At 39.4% G+C, this 14,212-nt stretch overlaps 1 protein-coding gene across 24 annotated transcripts in view; it reads left to right on the plus strand.

The window, feature by feature from the left end:
• Window positions 1-11,574: 11,574 nt before the first annotated feature.
• The window catches only part of cast (calpastatin), a 54,958-nt gene continuing 52,320 nt past the window's right edge, over window positions 11,575-14,212 (plus strand). For 5 of the 24 annotated variants that reach the window (XM_047347116.1, XM_047347128.1, XM_047347135.1 and 2 more), the window contains exon 1: window positions 12,412-12,456. In XM_047347116.1, coding sequence (XP_047203072.1) covers window positions 12,427-12,456 — 30 coding nt within the window. In that variant the 5' untranslated portion in view covers window positions 12,412-12,426. Of the gene's footprint in view, window positions 11,850-12,313; window positions 12,457-13,040; window positions 13,119-14,212 lie in introns of those variants that run through there. The other 19 variants (XM_047347121.1, XM_047347127.1, XM_047347110.1 and 16 more) reach the window with 18 other exon arrangements.

Here is a 14,212-nt window from a genome sequence, read left to right on the forward strand (position 1 = left end):
AGTGGACCAACACCAGCAGCTGACACGGCACCCCAGACCATCACTGACTGTGGGTACTTGACACTGGACTTCTGGCATTTTGGCATTTCCTTCTCCCCAGTCTTCCTCCAGACTCTGGCACCTTGATTTCCGAATGACATGCAGAATTTGCTTTCATCCGAAAAAAGTACTTTGGACCACTGAGCAACGGTCCAGTGCTGCTTCTCTGTAGCCCAGGTCAGGCGCTTCTGCCGCTGTTTCTGGTTCAAAAGTGGCTTGACCTGGGGAATGCGGCACCTGTAGCCCATTTCCTGCACACGCCTGTGCACGGTGGCTCTGGATGTTTCTACTCCAGACTCAGTCCACTGCTTCCGCAGGTCCCCCAAGGTCTGGAATCGGCCCTTCTCCACAATCGTCCTCAGGGTCCGGTCACCTTTTCTCATTGTGCAGCGTTTTCTGCCACACTTTTTCCTTCCCACAGACTTCCCACTGAGGTGCCTTGATACAGCACTCTGGGAACAGCCTATTCGTTCAGAAATGTCTTTCTGTGTCTTACCCTCTTGCTTGAGGGTGTCAATAGTGGCCTTCTGGACAGCAGTCAGGTCGGCAGTCTTACCCATGATTGGGGTTTTGAGTGATGAACCAGGCTGGGAGTTTTAAAGGCCTCAGGAATCTTTTGCAGATGTTTAGAGTTAACTCGTTGATTCAGATGATTAGGTTCATAGCTCGTTTAGAGACCCTTTTAATGATATGCTAATTTTGTGAGATAGGAATTTTGGGTTTTCATGAGCTGTATGCCAAAATCATCCGTATTAAGACAATAAAAGACCTGAAATATTTCAGTTAGTGTGCAATGAATCTAAAATATATGAATGTTAAATTTTCATCATGACATCATGGAAAATAATGAACTTTATCACAATATGCTAATATTTTGAGAAGGACCTGTATATTGGAAGTGAAATCCAATAAGCGTAATCAAGTTCAAAAGGTTTGGCTTGCGTTTGTAGTCATTAATTTGTAGGCCTACCTTTTGCTACAATAAATTTTTCTTTTTTTTGGGGGGGGAAATTATCTCAAGCTGCAGCAAATTGGGTGGAGAACATCAGATTCCAGGTTTTGCCAAAGTTTCTCAATTGGTCATCTTCCTCCCCGGTCTTGAATCTTTTACTAGCTACTCTAACAGGTTTTTCTTCCAACATTGCCTGCGTATAGCTCCACTGTTCTTCCCAACAGCTTTCACCATCTTTCTTTCTGCCACTATTCCATTAGGGAAAAAATTGAGTGCACAGCTAAATCTCTGCAGCTCCACTCAGCTGTTTCTCTGATTCATGCTCTAGGTAGGTTAGCAGTTATTACATTCTCTTGCCATTTTTGAATATTAGACTGAGCAGTGCTCTCAAAGATGCTCAAAGCTTGGATTATTGTCTGATAACCTAACACACTGCATCAAACGTCTCCACAACTTTATGCCCGACCTTCTGATATTTTCCTGGGTTTTCAAGATGCTGTTTGTTCACTAATGTTCTCAAACAAACCTTGGAGGCCATCATAGAACTGCTGAATTTATGCTGAGTTTAATTACAAACTGGGTGACTGTTTAATATAGAGGTGACTTCTAAAGGGAATTGGTTGCTCTAAATTTAAGTTTGAGTATCAGTGTAAAGAGGAAAGAATATAAATGTATGCCACATTTTTTTAGACTTTTATTTAAAAAAAAAAAAAAAAAAAAACATGGGCTGCACGGTGGCACAGTTGGTAGCACTATTGCCTTGCAGCAAGAAGGTCCTTGGTTCGATTCCCGGCCTGGGGTCTTTCTGCATGGAGTTTGCATGTTCTCCCCGTGCATGCGTGGGTTCTCACCGGGTACTCCGGCTTCCTCCCACAGTCCAAAGACATGCCTGTTAGGTTAATTGGTCTCTCTAAATATCCCTTAGGTGTATGGTTGTGTGCATGGTTGTTTGTGTGTTGTTTGTGTGTTGCCCTGCGATGGACTGGCGACCTGTCCAGGATGTACCCCACCTCTCGCCCATAGACTGCTGGAGTTAGGCACCAGCTCCCCCGCGACCCACTATGGAATAAGCGGTAGAAAATGACTGACTGACTAAAAAAAAACATGTATTATATACCTTCCACTTCACAATTATGCACTACTTTGTTTTGGCCAACTGCACAAATAACTAATAAAATACATTGAAGGTTGAGGATATAAAATTACAATATGTTATGAAGGGTTATGAGTACTTGTACAAGGCATTGTATATAGCTATGTAAGTATAGCTATAGATGCAGTTTATGGATATTATTTTATTGTAGTGGGGAAACTTTATCACAGGAAACACCTATGACTCGCACAAAACACACACACACACACACACACACACACACACACACACACACACACACACACAACACACACACACACACACACACACACACACACACACACACACGCACACACACACACACACATAGTGAGTTTTGTTTGCTAATATCAGAAAGGGAAAATAAGAGTCAACCTAAGTGCAGTGAGGTAATCAGGGTAATAAACGACTGCTGGTAACTTGTTCTGTAACCTGAGCAGCACATCCTGGGAGGTTAACTATGAGAAGAAAGGAGAAAGAAGGGCAAATCAAGCCCCTTATAGAAACTAAATATTTAAAAAACAATGATGACTTAAAAATTGAAGTATATAACATTATCAAGCTGTACACATGCACAAGGAGAACATGCAAACTACACACAGATAGACCCCATACTTTCTATGTGCAAGGCAACAGGGCTATATACTGCACCTCCATGCAGTCCATTCAAGATCCAAGGTTCAGTATTTTGTTACCACATGAACATATTTAAAAGAAATATTTCTCAACAATCCCCCCTAAAACAAACAAAAATGCATTTAAATAAAGTACATACAATACATAAAAAGCTTTATTAAGGTGCAGTAAAGTGTGGATTACTAAGAGTCATCAATGAGGCACGCTTTCATTATATCGCTCATCATTTGGACATTTTCTTATCACATCTATGCAGATGACATCCGGCTGTATGTTTATTTTAAACCTCACCAACTGGATAGGCCGTCCACCATCACACAATGTTTGTCTCAGGTCAGTGACTGGCTCGTTAACATTTATCTAGTCTTACATACCGATACGACAGAAACCCTGATAATTGCTCCTAGCCACCTGCATGCTAAAATCGATCTTACAGTTGGTTCTTTTTGCCCAGCAAGCAAACTTACAGTAAGAAACTTAGGAGTTACATTTGACACTTCATTAGAATTTTGATACACACATCCGACCTATTTCTCCTTGTTTCTTTCATTTAAAAAACATCTCTACAATAGATGCCATGATCTCCCGATTATTAATGTATTTGTGTCATAACGTCTAGACTATTGTAATGCCCTGTTTATAGGTGTGGACAGATCTTCAACTTAAAGCCTCCAGGCCATTCAGAACTCAGCAGCCAGACTTCTTACGAAAATGAGTAAATGTTCTCATATCACCCCAGTTTTATGCTCCTTACACTGGCTCCCAGTTGAGTTTAGAATTTGTTTTAATATTCCTGTTCTTACCTACAGGACTCTAAATGGCCATGCTCCTAACAATTTGTGTCAGTATTTAACTAAACACTCTGCTCCTCATGGCATTCAGTCACAAGGCCAAAATCTCCTGGATGTCCCTCGTCCAAGGCTGAAAACCAAGGGGGACAGGGCTTCTCAGGCTGTGGCCCCTGAAACAGTGAAACAGTTTGCCACTGCAGCTACGCTTTGCTGACTCTGTAGAGACTTTTAAAAACCAATTGAAAACTGTTCTGTTCCACCAGGAATCAAAACTTCTTGGTTTTGCCATGCTACAACCACGTTTAAAGTAAAAAGTTAAATTGTGTGAAGTTGGGAAGTGGACAGAAATTGATACTATTTTTGAAAATAAAAATCTGAAAAGAGATTGTCTTGTCCTGGAAAGTGAACATTTGCCTCAAAAGCAAGTCTTTTGCAGTATAACAGGCCTTTATTCAGTGTTGCCTTGTATCGTGCCCTGTTCCCCATCACCTCTGACCAGCTTCCCTGTTCCTCCTGAAGAAATGCATCCCCACAGCATGATACTGCCACCATAATTTTTCTCCATGTAGATAATGTGTTCAGGGTGATATGAGGTTTGCGGTATTATGCCACACATAGCATTTTGCAATTAGGCTAACATTTTGGTCTTATCTGTGTTTCATGTGGCACAGCAGTAAAGTGGGCACACCATATATGGAGGCTTTTTATCCTCGATAATGCTGTCCAAGCTTTGACTCCATACCTTGCTACTTTTGCAGCTGGTCTTCCCTCCTGCTGTCAGGTAACTGAAGAGATGCCACTAGTTCCGAAAAATATATTTTTCCGGTTTTAAAGTTTGGTTTCGTCTGACTAGAGCACCTTGTTCTGATAGATTTTTCTCACCAGAGCGTCACATAAAATCCAAATAAAATGCACTAAATTTAATGGTTGTATTGAGGCATAATGTATGAAAGCTCCAGGGGGATGAACATTTTTGCAAGGCACTGCAAGGAATAACGGTTTTCTGTGGATCATGATCTTAAAAACTTTATACAAATTTTATTGATTGAAAGAGCATGAATAACCGTCCATTGAACACATTTATTTTATGCAGTATGCCCTCTCATTTAGTTGTCCTGTCAAACAGAGATGTTATTTGTGGAAATACCTCAGGTTGTTCAATGATAGAAATAGTGTGTCAGCGATTTTAAATGAGTGCAATGATCCAGAGACAGTGGCTCGACCAGAGTGATGGCTGTTTTTTTTTTTTTTCCCTCTTTGAAACTATACCGCACAGTTGTACTACATAACAAAGAAACTGTATAAACCAGTAACAGTGGAACACAACACCAGTAGTACTGTTGTCGTTGAGGAAAGTTAAGTTTTCATTTGATGAGGTGTGGCTTCTCTCTAGAGTCAGTTGTTAGTCATTACCTTTGGTCATCTGGTCATGTGTAAACAGGTTTGCAGCACATCGACAGCATAATCCATCTTTACCTAGCAACAATTGTTTGCTCTCAACCGGTCACTTACTCATGCACCCAGAAACACAGGAAAATAAACAGGGTCAGGAGAATCTGTTTTTATTGCAGATCACTGACTACTTTGTTCCGATTGATTCTCTGAATCCAGTGTTCTGACATCAAAGCTGTGCCTTAACCTGTCATCACAGTGGGTTGAGAGCATTCTTCCTGTGGCTTGTCTCCCATTAAGAGAGAGCACACACACACACACACACACACGCACGCACGCATGCACGCACACACATTGCTTGCATCAGATGGCTTCAGAGGTTGAGCTGTGGGTTGTAAGCTAATTATTTTTCCAGGTGCACTGACTCGCCTCGTGAAAGGAAGCTTTTAGTTGTAAGGTGACGTAAGTGAAGACGTGGGTGCGGCAGAGGTTATTCAGCACATGATAACTAACAAAATCAATTAGGTGTGGCAAATGGATAATTCCTTAAAATATTTACAAACAGTTTTCTCTGTGTATTTTATTTTAAGTTTACTTAAGATGCTATCATAAAATAGTGAATAATTGTGCACTGAGTTTTATTCAGTAGTATTAGAGTAAAGGGACATGAATACATAGACAAGCCACGCTTCTCAGACTCACACTGAGTAAGATTGAACACCATGTGTAAATGTCTTTCCACTTTGTAATTATGCAACACTATGTGTTTATCTATTCCATAAAATTCCTAGAAAATACAAAAATACAAGTTAAAAATGTATTAATATTATTTAAAGATAATGTGTGTTTTAACTGAGCTTCAAGTACAAAAGTAGGTGAATGTGTGCAAAGAAACTCTCCAAGGGACAGTTCTCCAGCTTGAAAAACAGAAAACATGACATTAGGTCATCAGCAGGACTAGACATTCAGGGGTTAGAAAATATGCCAAAGTTTAATTTGCCTTTTTAAACATTGCCTATAGTTGTTTTGAGCTTCTATAGGTCCTGATGGTCAACATTATTAAAAATCATCCGTGGTTTATAGTGAACTTGTAGCAGTTAAAACATTGCATTGTTTATTTGTGACCTCATGCGACTGTAACTGTATCAGTAAAACTGAAACCAAACACAAAGGTTAAGAAGCTTCATCAGTCATTGTCGTGATGAAAATTCAGGCAGCCTTGTATAAATGTCATCTGATATCACTTCATGGTGTAAAATGTCACTCTGGTGTCAGATACATTTCTCATATAGAAATTGATGCAGTGAGGATTGATCTGGGGATCTGTATCACGGGAGTGTGAAGGCTTTGCATCAGGTAGATATGAATTTCTGAATTCATTCTGCACTGATAACAACATGCTGAAAATATTATTGAAAAACAGAAAATAAAATATGAGTAAAAGGATGCAGGAAGCTCACATCGGTGCTGCTTTTGTTATGATTTCTTTGTCCTTTAAGTTCCTTTATTTTCTTTAATCTTTGATGAAGTGACATTATTGTTTTTGCGATTGTAATTATGTGGTTTTGGAGTGAACCCCAGAATGCAGACAAGCAGGTGGCACCAGAACGGTGAGTCGGAGAAAAAGGTTTATTAAGTGAAAGATAAATACCTACAGCTTGGCGTGAGAAGGCATGACATGAGCAAACAGACATGGACAGGCTTGGCATGAAAACAGTCGAGGAAATGAATAGGCTTGGCATACCACTATGTATCCACGAAGAGTAAACGGTACAGCAGTGTATATAAAGAGGATGACAAAGGTGAAAACAGAAACTAATTGGCATGAACAGGTGAACCGGATGAAGCTGATTACTATAGCAGCAGCGACTCAACATGGAAACAGAACATGACAGGAACTGAACAGAGAAACAAAAATCTCACAGAAACTAAGATGTACTATAACAAGAACAAGTAAGAAACTAAACCTAATGGAAATGAACCAAGGCAAAATCTGGAAAACATAAACAATTATGATCAAAGTGAAGATCCAAAACTAACACTTTCAAATCATGACTGCAATAGACATGTCTGCCAGACCCTTTGCTCTATTCAGCTTCAAATCTCACCTGGCATTGCATGATCTCTCGGCACTTGCATGAATATTAGGTACAGCCGCATCTCAATACATAGAATCATTGAAAGGTTCCTTTGAAAAGTTCCTTTGTTTTATATAAATTCATTACACAAATAGGTTGTACTATTTATTTCTGTTAAGTTTGATTATTACAGCTTACAGCAAATAATAACCTAAAGTTTCCCTGAACATAGAAACTGCATAACACCAATAAACAATATCTGTAGTCAACAACTGTCATCTTACAGTCATATTATGGCCTATGCAACCATGGGGAAGACGACTGACTTGTGACAGTTTTCAGGAAGATAAGCTACAACTGGTCATTCCTGAAGAAACTGTCTGTAAAGAGGGTGCTGTATCCAAGCATATACAGGTCCTTCTCAAAATATTAGCATATTGTGATAAAGTTCATTATTTTCCATAATGTCATGATGAAAATTTAACATTCATATATTTTAGATTCATTGCACACTAACTGAAATATTTCAGGTCTTTTATTGTCTTAATACAGATGATTTTGGCATACAACTCATGAAAACCCAAAATTCCTATCTCACAAAATTAGCATATTTCATCCAACCAATAAAAGAAAAGTGTTTTTAATACAAAAAACGTCAACCTTCAAATAATCATGTACAGTTATGCACTCAATACTTGGTTGGGAATCCTTTGGCAGAAATGACTGCTTCAATGCGGCGTGGCATGGAGGCAATCAGCCTGTGGCACTGCTGAGGGGTCTTATGGAGGCCCAGGATGCTTCGATAGCGGCCTTTAGCTCATCCAGAGTGTTGGGTCTTGAGTCTCTCAACGTTCTCTTCACAATATCCCACAGATTCTCTATGGGGTTCAGGTCAGGAGAGTTGGCAGGCCAATTGAGCACAGTGATACCATGGTCAGTAAACCATTTACCAGTGGTTTTGGCACTGTGAGCAGGTGCCAGGTCGTGCTGAAAAATGAAATCTTCATCTCCATAAAGCTTTTCAGCAGATGGAAGCATGAAATGCTCCAAAATCTCCTGATAGCTAGCTGCATTGACCCTGCCCTTGATAAAACACAGTGGACCAACACCAGCAGCTGACACGGCACCCCAGACCATCACTGACTGTGGGTACTTGACACTGGACTTCTGGCATTTTGGCATTTCCTTCTCCCCAGTCTTCCTCCAGACTCTGGCACCTTGATTTCCGAATGACATGCAGAATTTGCTTTCATCTGAAAAAAGTACTTTGGACCACTGAGCAACAGTCCAGTGCTGCTTCTCTGTAGCCCAGGTCAGGCGCTTCTGCCGCTGTTTCTGGTTCAAAAGTGGCTTGACCTGGGGAATGCGGCACCTGTAGCCCATTTCCTGCACACGCCTGTGCACGGTGGCTCTGGATGTTTCTACTCCAGACTCAATCCACTGCTTCAGCAGGTCCCCCAAGGTCTGGAATCGGCCCTTCTCCACAATCTTCCTCAGGGTCCGGTCACCTCTTCTCGTTGTGCAGCGTTTTCTGCCACACTTTTTCCTTCCCACAGACTTCCCACTGAGGTGCCTTGATACAGCACTCTGGGAACAGCCTATTCGTTCAGAAATGTCTTTCTGTGTCTTACCCTCTTGCTTGAGGGTGTCAATAGTGGCCTTCTGGACAGCAGTCAGGTCGGCAGTCTTACCCATGATTGGGGTTTTGAGTGATGAACCAGGCTGGGAGTTTTAAAGGCCTCAGGAATCTTTTGCAGGTGTTTAGAGTTAACTCGTTGATTCAGATGATTAGGTTCATAGCTCGTTTAGAGACCCTTTTAATGATATGCTAATTTTGTGAGATAGGAATTGTGGGTTTTCATGAGCTGTATGCCAAAATCATCCGTATTAAGACAATAAAAGACCTGAAATATTTCAGTTAGTGTGCAATGAATCTAAAATATATGAATGTTACATTTTCATCATAACATTATGGAAAATAATGAACTTTATCACAATATGCTAATATTTTGAGAAGGACCTGTAAATGGGAAGTGTATTGGAAGGAAAATGTGTGGTAAAAAAAGGGCCACAAGGCACAGGAATAACAATAGTTGTGAAAAGATTGTGATATAAGTCCCATTTCAAAATTTGGGGGAGATTCAAAAGGTATGGACTGCAGCGGCAGTCGAAGCTTCAAGGGCAACAACATCCAGAGACATATCCAGGACTGGGCTACAACTGTCACATTCCTTGTGTTAATCTGTTCTTGAAACAGAGACAATGTCAGAAATGTCTTAGCTTAGCTAAGGAGAAAAAAGAACTGCTCAGTTGTCCAAAGTCTTCTTTTTAAATGAAATTACATGTTTCATGTCATCTGGAGTCCAACGTCCCAGAGTATAGAGGAAGACAGTAGAGGCACGGAATCTAAATGAATGACTGAATGCTCTTTGTGAATTTTATGCATCACTTAAAGACAAATTTGATTTTACAAATCCACCACCGAATAGTTGGTGCATAATAAATAAAATCCTTAGATAAAAAGTATAAAGATGCATGTGAAAACAGGAATTAAACATAAATACTAAAATAAAACTAAACACATGACATCCTTTGGTTCAAGAATCTGATTGTTGTGGGGAAACAGCTGTTTAACAGCTGTGCATTCCTGTAGGTTTTTTCAGATGGCAGAACAGAGTGAACAAGCAATGAAAGGGGTTCTTGTGGTCAAATGTGAATGTTCCACAGTCAGTGAGAATTTGGGGAGCCATGTCATCTGCAGGTGTAGGTCAACTGTGTTTTATCAAGTATGAGATCAGAGCAGCCAGCTACCAGCGTATTCTGAAGCACCTCATGCTCTGCTCTTCTGACAAGTGAGAAATAAATGTTTGAAATAGATCACTCTGTGTATAATGAATATATATGATGCTATATATTACATATATGCTGTGTATGTTACTGCAGATGGGATATTCTTATCTTGTTACTTCTGGATTAGTACATTCCTCTTCTCAAAAGAGGGTTGGAGCTTTCTTGACCTTTGGTTGTTTGGGAGATATTGCAACAGGTCCAACCAACAAATGTGGAAATAGGAATCAGTGCCTGCAGGTTGTTAGTCAGAGCTGTGGAAAGCTAATTTTGTGTGTACTGTATGAACTCAATCCCACAGGAAAAAGGTTCTTTAGGTTTTACTTTTAGACTCGTTTTATGCAAATAAAAGACACATTTCAAAGTTTTAAGGGTTCCATTTTCTGTTGTGTATTACTATGTTTTGTGATGTTATGTGTGCTTTGATCTGTATATTAGATAAATATAATAAAGTAGGAAGGTAAACTGTTTACAGCTCTTCCTTAATTTCTTCGTAGTGCAGATTCTGCAAATTAAAACGACACATCTTCAATTACATCAGACCCAAAACCAGGGCTGGCCTGAGGTATAAGTAGATTTTGCAGTTGCTTAGGTCCCCTGTCACCATGGGAAACACTGAGAACTTTTTTAATCGATTAAGTAGTTTACCTTCTGTTTTTTTGTGCTGATGTGAAAGAGAAAATGTATCCATCCAGCTGATTCCATCAGTACCCTGGGCAGAATGTATAGGTTTGTTGTTTATTATTTTACATTTTAATGTAAATCAAACATTTTACAGCATTAGTTAGGGTGACTGGAATGTTCTGAGGATCTGAAAAAATATTAAATGCATTTTGCTAATGCAGACAACACCAAAGAGTATAAGTGAAATGGAAAAAAGTGGGGAACTCTGATCATATTTGGCTGGAGTTCAGGGAGGCTTTGCAAGAAGGTAGGACAAGCCTGACCCTCCCAAAGTATTGCTAGAATGAAATGATATGTGGAGGTGAAAGGGGAGGTTGAGGGTAGGAGGATTACATGTGTAAAAGGAATGGAATGAGAAGTTTTTCTACTGAGGTGTATAGTTTCTTAGTTTAGTTTCTTAGTTTATTCTTGTGTTCTGTTCTTTGTACATTTCGGTTACATCTCTGTTAAATTTTTCTCCTTGGTTTAATAGTTTCTTCCCTTGCTGTGGGCCTAATTCTCCCTGTGCCTCGACGTCTATAAGTTTTCTATTTTACTCACTAAATAACTCTGTGGGCGGTTATGTCTGCACTTGGGTTCTTCACCTCACCAGCAACCATGACATAGAGCAAACCATGACTAGAATGAATAAACTATATCTATATCTCTATCTATATATATATATATAGATATAAATATAGATATATATATAGATATAGATATAGATATATGCAATATAACAAATATTAAATAACTAAGAATTCCCTCTGCCACTGTCAGAGCGTTGCCTACTGTCTACATTAAAAAAACAGTTCCAGTTTTAGTCAGCAGACGGCGGCATTATTCAGCGTAAATGTCTCGGGTTACTGATCGGAAATAATGGCATCTCAACTTGTGAGTCACTTTTTCCCTGAGCTGTTGGGACTTCATCCCGTCGACAGAAAATCCAGAGAGTAAAAGGTTAACATATCTGATTCATTTTACTAAAATATGAGCCGAATTACACAGTTAAATTAGTTTGTATGCACGTGCATTTAGTGAGCATTTTAACATCTCTTCATTTATATAATTTTCTAACAAACTCTCGCACACCATCTTGCTGAATCATTTTGGAGGGTTGCCATTTTCTTCAAATATTCCGAAAACCCAAAGGTTGTTTTCCGCAGCGGGAGGGGCAGCTCAGCTTAACTGGGTCCGAACTTAAACACTGATTTCCAAAAGAGAAGTCGGGTCGCAAAGAGAGCAGGAAAAGGTTTCTTCTGGTTGTAAAGATGCCACATAAGAGGAGAAGCCATGGCCATCACAAAAACACAAAGGAGGTACGTTTGCACTGTTTTCCCTGCAAATAAAATGTTATACTGGCTCATTCTAAGGCGTTCCTATCCGATTTCTCCGAGTAATTTCAAAAGATCAAGTTCATTCATTGGACTAGCTGATTCATCCTTTGCATCATACAGGAGATACAAGAAAGGACTGAACCGTGATTGAATAAATAGTGCTACTAACAAACATGCTTCATGTCCACCATTGCAACCACGGATAAATGACTTAAGTTTTCTGTCCCGCTAATGCGCCTCATTTAGAATTTTATCTTTTAATTTTTGTATTTCCAACTGAAAATTGCGTGTGTTGATCGGGTGGAGTGGGTTGGTATTTGCTGCAAACAGATCACTGCGTGTGACTTTGACATGGTAGTCCGACATTCCTTCGAAAGTTGTTGTGAAACTTCTGCATCATTTGAGTCAAAGAAAGGAAATCCTGCAGAACAGACCGTGTGCGACAAGGTGCAGTCTGCAGGGAGTGGCGAATCTTTGGGGGAGGCATGGGAGAAAAGCAAGATTTATCTGTGAGCGCAGGATAGAAGTATTGCAGGCTTCAGCTTCCACTTGGTCCCTCATGGCGTACGCTGCGTATTGGATGAGCCTTGTAAGTACATCAGTTTTGCTCTCTCTTCTGTTTTATCCCTCATCAACAGAAATTTGACGCAGTATAAATTAAATAAAACCTGGCACTCGTTTAGAAGCCGCTCTTTAATGCAGAAAACCCACCCCAACAAGTCTGAAAGCATCTAGGTTCTTCTGGGTGCGCTTTGAACCTTGGCTCAGGTTGCACAATATAGTCTTAGGAACTTTAGTGTTGTTGCAGCTTTAATTTGTCTGCAGACTGTATTTATACAGAAAGGTGTGTGACTGTTAAAACTAATATACCTTTCAGCACTCACTGTTTAGTTCTGAACAATGTGTGTTGTTATTCCTAACATTAATCATAACTTGTAAAGTTAAACCAAATCTGACCTATTTTAAAATCAGTACTAATGTCTGTGTTTGCCATTTTGTAAGTGTTACACAGAACAATGGAAAATGAGTAGCAATCGCTGCATTCTGTTCATTGGTCCCACAGAGTTCAGATTCAACAACAATAATCATTCTGCCTTCAAAGCCTTAGTTCTTGCAATAACAAGCTGATGTGTGTGTGTCTCTCTCTCTGTGGGTGTGTGTGTGTGCTTATAGCAAGGAAGAGCAGCTGCTCCTCATCTTGAAGTCCATAGTAGCAAATTATATCCCTCTGCAGTGTCTCATTATGGCAAGGTACTGATTTCACCTTCTTCTCCTGTCTCATACATGCAATTAATTAATTTCAACATATTTCTGGGTATTGAAGATGTTTCAGTATTATCAAGTGAACAAATGAATAAAATAGAATTTTCTTGAGTGAAAATATGTTGCTAACTGCATAGTTATTAATTGTGTCTATTGTTATACAGTTGTAATAAATCTCCCTTCTGGGTTGGGTGGGGTTTTGGTTTTCTGCATTATTTTATTTAAAAACGTTTTGAGTAGTATACCATTATGCAATCCAAAAGTAGGAGCAGCAGATAAAGACTGAACTAAGATACAATTACTGTGGGGTAGCACATGTGGTTTAGTATTAAAGGGAAAGACTGAGTGTCTCTGTATGTGTTTGTCTCCCTCTGCTGAGTGCAGTCACACTCAGGTAAGATTGGCTTATCACCTGAGTTTCCTTTGTTGATGCTAAATGTTTAGGGATTCACCAACATGTTGTTTTTGACAAAGTTTATTGCTTAATGTTGGATGTTTTCTTAGATGGTTCTGTGATATACTGAAGAATAGAGACTTATTGAGGCTTTCTCACTGTAGGATATTAAACTTTTCATGTTTAAGGTCAGTTAGGATTAACAAAATTATTTATATTTGCTTAGAACAAGAATAAAGAGAGAAAAAGATGATAAATGAAAAGATTCACTTTACTACTTCCTTCAACTTGAGAAGCCATTTTGACGCAAAGTGATGCTGGCAGCAAGTTTCCTTGGAGCTAATTGCCATCACTCCGTCTTAAAGACATAAAGTGACGTCAGCTGCCATGTCCTTGTTAACACTTTTGCATGAGTTCTCTAAAAGAAAATGATGCTAGCAGGTATTTTTGTGACAGGGCTAAAACACAGTATAAATTAGGTATAAGCAATTATTTAATTATGTTTGCAATGAATTGCAATGCATCTGATCATGTTTCCCTCCAATCTAAACTCAAAACCAAAAAGCCGCAATAAAAACCGAAGCACTAACGTTTGTGAAAACCTACATTGCTGTCAGGCTCAAAAAGCTATTACTGGAAAACATGTTAACACTCTGACTCCTGACGTTTGGCAACTATTAAAGTTGGA

This window comes from Girardinichthys multiradiatus, chromosome 20 (assembly GCF_021462225.1).
Source record: "Girardinichthys multiradiatus isolate DD_20200921_A chromosome 20, DD_fGirMul_XY1, whole genome shotgun sequence".
In the NCBI taxonomy this organism is placed as follows: Eukaryota; Metazoa; Chordata; class Actinopteri; order Cyprinodontiformes; family Goodeidae; genus Girardinichthys; species Girardinichthys multiradiatus.